Source organism: Oryzias latipes, chromosome 5, assembly GCF_053564925.1.
Source record: "Oryzias latipes strain Hd-rR chromosome 5, Olatipes_Hd-rR_3.1".
In the NCBI taxonomy this organism is placed as follows: Eukaryota; Metazoa; Chordata; class Actinopteri; order Beloniformes; family Adrianichthyidae; genus Oryzias; species Oryzias latipes.
Window position 1 is genome coordinate 31451391 of NC_136241.1, and position 10987 is coordinate 31462377.

The following is a 10987-nucleotide window of genomic DNA, read 5'->3' on the forward strand; positions in this document are numbered from 1 at the left end:
GTATCAATAAAGCACATGACAAAGATGAATTACTTAAATTATTATGTAAAAAATAACTATTTTAGAAATTAACATGGCAAATGCAGATCATTTATCCAAAATATGGAGATTATGTTACTTATAAAAGTCGTTTATATGATTACAAAATTAATGCTATATCGGTAAAATAGACATAACACTGTTTCAAAAACCATCATAGCAATAACTGCTCAAGTTTCAACAGTTAAAATATGTGCAAAGTTATGTTACATTTGGAACAATCAATCAATTTTTGGAGCAAGTGAAGTAATATCGTTAAAAATCAATCAATTTAACCATTTTCAATAATTGATTAAGCATTTTTTTTTATTAGTGTGTCTATATATATATATATATATATATATATATATATATATATATATATATATAATTAAAATTATAATAAGGTAATGCTGTGAAATAAAATAAAAAAGGGTCCATAATCTGTCGAATGACCAAGGTTGGTATTCCTTCTTCTGCTGATTAACAGCCGTTTAAACAGTGTTTAGTTCTCTTCAATGTTATGTCTGCAGATATCAGATTAAGGTCTGTATTCTTCTTCAGCTGATATCAGTGGCAATTTTTAACAAATATAAAGAAAATTGAGCTTAAAATTGTATATCTGAGTATTCGTTTATTTAAACCGTTGTGAGCAGGAGCAAACAAAAAAAATATGCAGTTTGAAAAAGAGCTGAGTTATGACAAAGAAAATATGCTGGACGAGCCACAACAGTTAGGAAAAAGTGGTGGCGGGGTTGATAAACATCAACGTTCCTGCCCACAATTTAGAGGCGAATTTCTGCTGAACTCCTGCCGCTCTGCAGAAACGATGCCCCAGAAAACGCTGCAGGAGTAGGATTTTGGCAAAAAAAATGACATAATTGTAATTAAAAAGACCTCTAGGAACACTTTTACATTAGATCAATAGAACTTTTTTTTTTTGAGAGCATCAAAAATGAAACTGACCATCATATTTTCTTTAGAGGATTGTTTTTAGCTCTGCAGCTAGAGTGGGACTGGGTGTGGACTCTTTGGTGTCACTTATGTCTCTTTGCTGATTCAAAAGAACCCATCGTGGATAGGTCTACGTACATTTAAAACTAAAGCCAGAGTCACTGCTTCTTTGCAGAGCTTTGAGTTTGTGGAAAACTAAATTAAATAAGAAGTCAAGGTGGGGGAAGCTGTCATCGCAGAACATCCTGCTGTCTGTGCTGCTTTGTCACCCCACTGACTCAGCAGCACATCAGGTCATAGACAAACACCACACAGTGCAAAAATTGCCTGTTCACTTCTCTATTTAGTAAGAATAAACAACAATAGAACAGTGGAACTCTAAAGGATCTTTATTGTTGACATTTTTATAATGAAATGTGGATTTATACCTAAACTTTTCATTTGTACCCTTTTCTCTGCAACATTTAACAAACAATGCAATAATGCCTCTGGCTGCAGTCTTTGCAGAGCTCCAGGCTCCATCTAGTGGCTAAAATGAAGAAGACACAGTAAAAAAAAATCTTTTATCTGGTTTTCCTACACTTTTTTCAACTAAACAAGTCAGAATTTCTTTTAATGGGGTACTTCCTTTGCTACATTTGTAAAATGTGTTTGTAAAAAACAAACAAAATAAAACAGGTAGGTCATTGCGTCTGTTGTAACCGTTCCCTAACTTTGTTCAGGTATTCAAATGTTTCCTTTTTTGAATTTCCTCATAGGCGTTTTGTACTTTCTGACTTCCTTAACGTCTTTCCTGACATTTCCCTGTTTTTAGTTGTAGATCACAAACACCGCTTTTGTTATGATGTTGTTACTTTGTAAAGTTTCACTGGGGGAATCTCTTCATGCAGAGTGTCTGGAGGGGAACTCTTTGACCGGATCATTGAGAAGGGCTTCTACACAGAGAAGGATGCTAGTAAGCTGATTCAGCAGATTCTGGATGCTGTCAAATACCTCCATGACATGGGCATCGTGCACCGGGACCTCAAGGTCAGAGAAAGCTTTCACCGCGCTTATTCCAAAACACACTGTGAATTTTTTTACTTTTTTACTTTTCTTCTTTTGATTCTTTAAAGTTGAAATGGTAAATATTTTTATTAATTTTTTTATATTAAAATTCACATTAATTTAAGTATTTTTTTAAATTACATATTTATTTATCCTGTTTCTAACTTATAAATAAAGTTTATTTATTTTCCTTTTTATTTTAGCCGTTGAGGGTAAACAAAAGTTTCCTTTTATCCCGTCTATAATCCCAGCTTCATAATCCTTTTAGTACCAGCAGTCAGTGTGCTTGTACTGTTGAAGGAGATGTGTTTAAGGGAGGCTAAGCTGACTCTCTCCTCCTATTTGTTTGTTTGTTTATTTCACAGCCAGAAAACCTGCTTTATTACAGCATGGATGAAGACTCCAAAATCATGATCAGTGACTTTGGTCTGTCTAAAATCGAAGGTTCAGGCAGTGTGATGTCCACAGCCTGTGGAACGCCTGGATATGTCGGTACAGTATTCATTTCCTGCCTTGAAGAAGAAAATCTCTGTCCTGTTTGATCAGAAGAAGGGCCAGTTTATACTTCGAGGACATTTGTAATGTAATCGGATTGCTGGGAAATGTGACACCCACTCATGGCTTCATCCAAGACGGGAATTTTCCGCCCGTAGTGCAGTCGTGTGCAAATCACGTCATTTCAAGTGATTTGAGTACACGAAAAATGTCTTTTTAACACTAATGAGGAAAACTTCCTAGAGGAAGTTAGAGAGCCGACAACTACATAGAAAATAGAGCATGTTCCTGGAAACACATATCTTATATCTCATATCTTGCAGGACTAAAGATTGCAATTCACCCCATTTTTTAAATGTAATTCCTAATTTTTATTTGTTTGGCCTTCTTCTGTTTAGTGGACGAACACACCGCTTCCTCCTCTGCTTTTCACGTGCCTGTGCACTTGCAGACGCAACCAATATATGAGCAAGATGTCCTTCATCTTAAAAATAAACGCTGTAAAAACAATTGTGTCGCTGGAAAAGCATAAACACCACTCGGAAGTTCAGCGCAGGGATCGCGGACAGTTGCACGCAAAACCAGCCTAGATTTGGATGAACTAGAACCGCGCGTTTGTGGATATGATCGATGCAATGGCCGATCGCTGTGAAGCATAAACTGGCCATAACGTAGTTCTCAAGCATACAAGATGTGGAGTTTCCAATTATTTTCTAAAATAAATGTTTTCTTGTTTATTTTTAAGCTCCTGAGGTTTTGGCTCAGAAACCGTACAGTAAAGCAGTGGACTGCTGGTCCATTGGTGTCATATCATATATTCTGTAAGTCTACTTTTCCCCTTTTTAGAGGTATTTTAATCAATAAATCCCTTTTTAAGAACTGTTAGGACTGAATATTGTAACACAGTTGTGATTTTAGATTTTAATATTCACTTGATTGTAAACTGACTTTTTAGGCGTCCACATTAAAGTGATTGTCATTTCATTTAGTTTCTGTCTTGCTTTTTGCTATTTTAGAGATACATTCAGCAGTTTCTTTCTTTCAGCTTATGTGGATATCCTCCTTTCTACGATGAAAATGATGCCAAACTGTTCGAGCAGATCCTGAAAGCAGAATACGAGTTTGATTCTCCATATTGGGACGATATCTCGGATTCAGGTGGGGTACATTTGTTTACTGAAAAGATGCTGAAGCTAACTTGTTGCTCTCATTATTGCACCTTTCAACTGAGAAAAATCCACATTTCCCTCTATGCTGGAAGAGCAGCCAGCATTCTTTTTTGTTTGGAAGTTTTGTTTTCTTTCATAATCATTTTTGAGGAATTTATGTGATTTTCATCCAGTTGTTTGTAAATAGTTTTAGTTTATTTTTGTTTTTTACAGCTAAAGACTTCATAGTGCATCTCATGGAGAAAGACTCAAACACGCGCTACACCTGTGACCAGGCTCTGCTGCACCCCTGGTAAGGCCCAACTGATGATGCAACATTCCACTTTTGTTTGAGGAATGTAGATCAAACCACTGGATCAGGGTTGTTTCTTCCTGTCTCATATGCATAAGCATAAACATGAAATGTTTTTTATTTTTTTATTACACATGCTCACACACAATCTCTCCCTTTTTGTGTCAGGATTGCTGGAGATACTGCCCTGGATAAGAACATTCATGAATCTGTCAGTGCTCAGATCAAGAAAAATTTTGCAAAAAGCAAGTGGAAGGTTAGTCCACTCCTTTCTGAATGACCAACGCGCTGATATTGTAGATTTATTTAGATCAGGTCAAATGTTGTCTGTCTGCTCCTAACCGGATTTCTACACCTTTTTTATTTTAAAAAAAGTTCCCCAAATGTCAACGCTTGGCACTTCAAAAAATCTAAAGTTTCTCATCTGGGCCTAATTTTTTATTAAAGTTCATGTCCAGACATTTATTTATTTTGTTATTTATTGGTTATACATGCTCGCCAACAGGCCGAAACCCATCCATAGGCAAATTTACAGATTATAATAACTAAAATCACAAAATTTTCATAAAAAGTATACCAAATAAATATAATTACACAGTAAAATATAGATGTATTTATGTCAAATTTTCACATCCCTTTTATATATGTTAAGTCATGTGAAGGACTTATATAACACCAGTTTCTTTGCAGCAAGCGTTCAATGCCACTGCGGTGATTCGCCATATGAGACGTCTCCAGCTGAGCACTGGCGGCGAAGCGCCCAACCCTTCCCTGCCTGGTGAATACCCACCACACTTATTGATGGCAGAGGAGGGTGCAGGTAGCAGTCGCCGTGTTTCTGTACCACCAAATAGATGATGTGAGGCTAATACATTTCTTTTTTCCCCTTCCCCTCAGAGGCTTGCTGTGAAGGCGGGTGTTCCCAGAATGTCGAAGGTGCCGCAGACCCGATGTCCAACTGCACCTACCGCTGCCACCCGGCCAGCAGTGTCTGATCTGAGGCCCAGTATGCGTACCCGTCTTTCAATCCTGAGTAACTGTCAAATTTTATCCCCCTCGGTTAAACCAGAGGCACCATCTCCTCCCCAACCTTATCTGGCTAGGAGTACAGCGCAATTCCAACCCGTCGCCTGCAGGGGGTGCAAGCACGTCGAGCCTGGGAGGGAAGAAGCTATGAAAAGGGTTGAATTGGTGGTGGAGGGAAACTTGAAGAGTTTAACGATGATGCATCATCAAAGATCGTTTTTGTGATGAGTTGATGAAGATGCTAATGAAAGGGGAGGGCTGCTTCCCCCACATCTGTACCGGGGGGGTTGCAAAAGGAGGGTGGAGCTTGATGGACCTTGCTTTTTTTGTTTTCTTTTGTTAATGCAGTCTGTTTTTTGTTTTTGTTTTTTTTACTTTCGGTTATTTTTTTGGCCTCCTACTTTTGAGACTGTGAGGTGTAAATCTGGAACTTGTGTCTGCATGACAATGAGAGTATTTCCCACTGGAGGTTTTGTCCTTGAACGCACCGTCTCTGAGATGAGCTGCAGCGGTGGACCGCGTTTGTTAGGTTTCAGCTGGTGAGGGGAAGGGTCACGTCTTCTAAATATAAAGTTCTACATTCAAGTCTTTAAGTGGATCACTTTTGACAATCAGTGGCAAAATAGTTCATCAATTTTAAGACTCTTGTTTGTTCCATGTAGCCTCTCTTGTGTTGTTTTAGTGTTTCATGTAGAAAAAAGCTTCTTCTTTCCATTTTTCTAAAAATCCTGAACTTGTTGAACTAGAGATTTATATTTGTCTAAGGTGCCTTTTGGATATACAGTATGATGGTTATTTTTGGTGACTGGTAGACTCTTAAAAAAGTGTTTTGACCACTTTATTTTATATTTATTAATCTATAAGTCATTCTATATTAGTTCACAATTGGATACATGTGAAGAACACATGAATATGGGTTTTTTTTACCACCAAAAAAGGATAAAACCATGTATGATATTATGAGTCAAACATTTGAAATGGGTAAATTATCTATCATTTTTAAAGAGTGTTTAAAAACAAGCATTTATTTCCCTGAAGTCTTTGCTGACATACTTTACTAAAATCTAAATGAGGGCAGTCCTTTAAAACATTTTCTTCACTTGTAGCCTTCAATTACAAAAATGATGATTAGTGTCACACTTTATGTTCATTCACACCCATTTCTATATTTGCTTTATTTATATTTTCCTTACCACGGCTTTCATACCTTTTAAATCAACTTTATGCAAATGGAAGTGAACAAATCTGTGCTTCATGGTCTGTCATCATAGCAGGCTTGGTAGACTTCCTGCTCTCAAACAAGATCTACTTATGCTCTAATGGATCATTCGTTTCTCTCTCGAAAAACAAATGTGTTTAGTTCAGGCTGTTCATGTGTTTTAACTTGGTTACTTACACAGCCTGATGGTGTTATGGGTACAATGAGTCCATTTGTTGTAAAAGAAGGTCGTTATTTTACTAAAATGTTACCCTTTAACAGATTTAAAGCCTTTGGAGGAAGAGGTTTTTCAGAACCACTGAACGTGGACTGAAAGCTCAGTTCCTTTAGCAAAATTGATTGTGCTCCTTTAAAATGTATTTTAAGTTTCACAGGGCAGGTTCATTTGGTGGTTAATAAACTGTATAGAGTGATGTTGCTTTCTAATTACAGGTGGCATTGTTTTTTTTTTATCTTTTAAAAATGATATTTTTATGAACTTTAGGCCGATAAATTACCCTTAAAACATAAAATAACAGTAAGGCTGTAAGGCAGACATTTTTAAATCCATCACAAGATTTAATGGAATATCTCATTTGAGGAGCCTTTCACCTAATTTAATTTTTTAAATCAAAACTTTACATTTTTTTGATCCAACAGAGCAGTATGTCTACTTCCTGAGTAATTTCATTTTAATTTCCTCATAGATGAAAGTTACTTTAAAGACAAATTTTGTCTTTAAAGTGCCTAAATCATGTTTTTCTTAAGCTTTTCAGAGTAAACTATATCCATATAGATTCAAAGATTTTTATTGGCACTGTTTCCCTGCAACAAAATTTTGGTGGCACTTATTCAAAAAAGATAAGGATGAAATTATATTAAACACTAAAAAAAGATGTTTTTTTTCATGCAATATTAGTTATTTTCACAGCTCATTGCCATACCCGGAAGTAAGACAACTCGATCTCTGAGGCTCCGCCCTTCTCTCCTTGTGGGTGCCGCCCATTTTATGACATCCACCTAGAGCCAGCCTCAACAGCGTGTCTCCGTTTTGCCCAAGAAAGCAACAACATCCGAACTGTTGCAAAGATGGTTGTGCATACTCTGCAGCGTGGACTCTTCCTGGAAGGGGCGGTTCCTCACTTTGTGATGTCACAATGTGAGAAGCCACTTGTTTTTGAGAGCGCAGGGTTTTAGAGGGATACTCAGAAATGTGTGAACGGATCAAAATTCTGCTTTGGGGTTGTTTTCTTTTGGGAATAATAAACATTATAATACACTAAAAACTCAAAGTTGATTTTGTATGATATAAGCCTTTGAAAAACTGGCTTCTTCAGAATTATAAATCATTTCAGAGTAAGAAGAGTGACTTTGTCCTTTAGGGTGCTTCACAAATGGGTGCTTTCCTGGCCTACCATCAGTTTAGCATTTCGACTTTTGCATACATTTTCCTTAATAGATGTTACCCTGCCTCCTCCTACAGCAAAAAGAAACATTAATTTTGAAAGGTTTGCATTTGTAATTTGGTTGGTTTGACCTGCTTCTAGAGAATGATCTGTATAAATGAACATTTGTACCATAAATATGCCTTTTAACAATGTTTGGGCCTATAGAACTGTATCCACTGTAAACAAAGACGTTAATGCACCATGAACTCATGAAAAGTGGCTGTTGCTTAGTGTGAAAGTCAGTGACTTGGAAAATGTTTTGCTTGCTTGCTTGCTTGAAGCACATTTGTCAGTGACTCATACATTAAATGGATCTCTATGCATTAAGCACTGACTGTTGTCGTTTGTAAATTGTGATGCAAACTGCCAGCCTGAGGAACGCGGTGGGAGTTTTCTCTGTCAAAGTTTGCAGCAGTTGACCTCATAAAATAGTTTTGTGGCTCGGGAGGTTTGTTTGTCCCGAATGCAGTGCGTCCTGTTCTGCTGCACGAGGCCTCTCTCAGCTACTCCAAGGAATGCTGGGTAATCAAGCTTGCGGTTTTGCTACTGGAGGAAAGCAGAGCTCCAGAGTGAGTCTGGTGGTCGGCCTCGAACAGGAGACGGCGGACAGTAAAAAATGCAGTGAGGTAGCCAGAGACGAGAGGGTTGGCTGAAAATAATGGAAGGAAATTTGCATTGATCACAAGGTAGAAAGGGCTGAAAGAAGCGAAATGGGTTTGGGTATAAAAGTGGAACTTTTTAGAAGGAAATGTGGATAAGATGGCAACTGATTCAGGTGCCTTTTTCTGAAAGAAATGCCATAAAATAAAGTGCAAAACTTCTCTATTCCCTTCACTAAAACCAGTCATTCTTTTTTCACTTTACTCCAAACAAAACTCAGCTGAGGTCATTGCTGTCCAGGATCAGGCGTCTCCATCAGCCCCACTTTCCTTCTTTGAAGAATCTGTGGTCATTGAGGCCAAAACAGGCAAGTTCTGACTTTGTTGGTGTTTTTCAGACCCATTTCATAAGAGGCAGTCCACCTAAACCCAGACCCTTTTAACAGTTGTCATGACGACAGGTTTGGTATGAATTTACCCACGAACCCAATGTGTCCAAACATCTTTGTGGTCTTCAAACTGACATTCATCTTAATTTACCTTCACTCCATCCCACTTCGATCATCGTTTGATCTGTTGTAAGCATTCGCAGTAGTCTTTTATTTAGAATCATGCCGTTTCAGGGCAGAACCCAAAAACCTGTTCTTTTCTAGGGCATAGGTCTGTTAGAACAGAGTGCCGGCAAATAAGCAAAACAGCATTTTTCTTGAAAAGTTACACAAAAATGGGAATTGAATCTAACAGTCGGTCAGAACGGCATACAGTGAGCTGTGTTTTGCTTTCTGCATTTTCTCTTCTGTTTTTTTGACTTAGCTGGTAACGGCTGTTGGCTAAATCTTTCATCCTTGTTCGAAGGAGAACTTGAGGTTCTCAGAAATGACAGCAATCGAGGTTAAATCTTTCCGTTTCTCTGCTAAAATCTGCATTTTTGGACATCAGCTGTCCAACAATGCGATGTTTGGACATCGCGTGTTTTCTGAGACGTGAAAAAAAAAGATTTTGTTGTTTTATTCCGAGAAGCAGATTTGCAAGACTTCTGCTAAATTAATAAGGAACATGGTTTTTGTAAACTGTCTTTGCTGTTTACATTCACAAGGAGCCTCTTTGGTTTTCAAACACTCAGTCCTGTTGGGTTGCCCTCTAAGAGTTCTCAAAGAAAGGCCCGAGATGGGAGAAAAAGAAACAATTTTTAATGACAAATTTCAGCTCCATCTCAGTCTACAAGTTCTGTCTTGTCATTGTTGCTGACTAAAGAGCAAGTTGACTTAATCTGAACCAGCTTTGGGCCTGAAGGTCCAGGCCAGGAGATCGCTCCACATGCGTCATGCTCTTGACAGAGGTAAGTGACACTTCCTCTCTTTTAGTAACTCATTCTTGCAGAAGTGAATGAGGACCTTTCATCAAAGACTTTTTGCTCCATGTAAAGCTGAAAAAACAGAATTCTTGAGCACAGAAGAATCTTGACAAAACTGTGGACGTCCTGAAGACGGAGTATCTTTTGAAAAGATGCAGGCTCTCACAGTCATGCAGGACTGCAAACCACAGTTGGTAATGGCAAACAGGATGGAGAGTTGGATGAAAAATGAATGATGAGTGTGGCTGAACAAGGAGAACCACTAGTCTCCCCCCTCAAGCTTTTGGGAAAATATTAAGCCTTCAATTATAGGGTCAGGCTTGCAGGACGTGCATGCCGCTTGTATTAGTAATGTAGCTGGTAATTGCTCCTCGCACTGCGATGAGAGGAGGTAAAAACGAAAGGGGAGAAAAGTGGGAGGAGGTGCAGGATCAACTGAGGAGAACAAGACCAAATGTTTTCCCACAGATCTGCAGATGTGTCACAGAGTTTGTGGAAACAAAGCAGACATGAAGAAGGATGCAGAAGGGAGTCTGGTTTCCCTCAGATCACGGAGGAGGTCAGCGTTGTTGATGGACACAGAAAGAGGTCAAATGTATGCCCACATATGGGCCTGCAAATGAAGCTAAACTTGTCTTTAGGTCTTAACATTTAAACGTCCTTGATTCCTTTATTGAAGCAGATCTGTTGCTTTTCTGTCATTTTTTTCCTCCCCAAAAAAATCTTGATTTGGACAGATGTTTATTTGTATATGTCAGAGTCCTTCAATTCACAGAGTTCCTGCATGTCGAAAAAAAAAAACAAATGACGAAGGTTGTGAATGTAAAAGTATTTTATTTTCATCATATCTGGGTGGGTTAAAGTCCCACTCCAGTCATCCTTTGAGTTATTTTAAAAGTGTTCCCAGTGGGCTTTTATTTATGCAGTTTTTAGTCAAAATTGACTAAAAACTGCATAACCATTGGCGTGGAGGAACCCCGTCCCTTCCCCTCTTTATTGCTGAGGGCAAGGGGCTTGTGGCCTGCCCAGCGTATTTTCTACACCACAAATATGCTTTTTTTTAATACTTTTTTTTTGTCAGCTCTTGATTCCCTACAACTTTTTTAAAGAAATACTCAGAAATGCAATTTTAATCTTAATTTCTTTATACATGTCCTCCATCATGAGAAAAAAGCCACAAGTACATGTTAAAAAACACAATTTTCCTCATTCTTAAACCATGTTCAACCAGTTCTTTTTACATACCCTTTACAATATGTCCAAAATTTACTTCTTATCTATTAGGTCATGCAGAGATTGAAAATGGTCAACTTTTTATGTGTCTACTTGATGGTGTGTAGAAAATGTCCTAAAAAATACATTAAAGAAAAAAACAATGTTTTCCCTT

At 37.9% G+C, this 10987-nt stretch overlaps 1 protein-coding gene across 9 annotated transcripts in view; it reads left to right on the plus strand.

Moving 5' to 3' along the window:
• camk1b (calcium/calmodulin-dependent protein kinase Ib) overlaps window positions 1–7974 on the plus strand; it is a 38252-nt gene extending 30278 nt beyond the window's left edge. For 5 of the 9 annotated variants that reach the window (XM_011475537.3, XM_020703536.3, XM_020703537.3 and 2 more), the window contains 8 exons: window positions 1863–2001; window positions 2385–2511; window positions 3260–3335; window positions 3560–3672; window positions 3897–3975; window positions 4144–4231; window positions 4666–4795; window positions 4873–7974. In XM_011475537.3, coding sequence (XP_011473839.1) covers window positions 1863–2001; window positions 2385–2511; window positions 3260–3335; window positions 3560–3672; window positions 3897–3975; window positions 4144–4231; window positions 4666–4795; window positions 4873–4970 — 850 coding nt within the window. In that variant the 3' untranslated portion in view covers window positions 4971–7974. The remainder of the gene's footprint in view (window positions 1–1862; window positions 2002–2384; window positions 2512–3259; window positions 3336–3559; window positions 3673–3896; window positions 3976–4143; window positions 4232–4665; window positions 4796–4872) is intronic. The other 4 variants (XM_078947722.1, XM_078947721.1, XM_078947723.1 and 1 more) reach the window with 1 other exon arrangement.
• Window positions 7975–10987: the final 3013 nt, after the last annotated feature.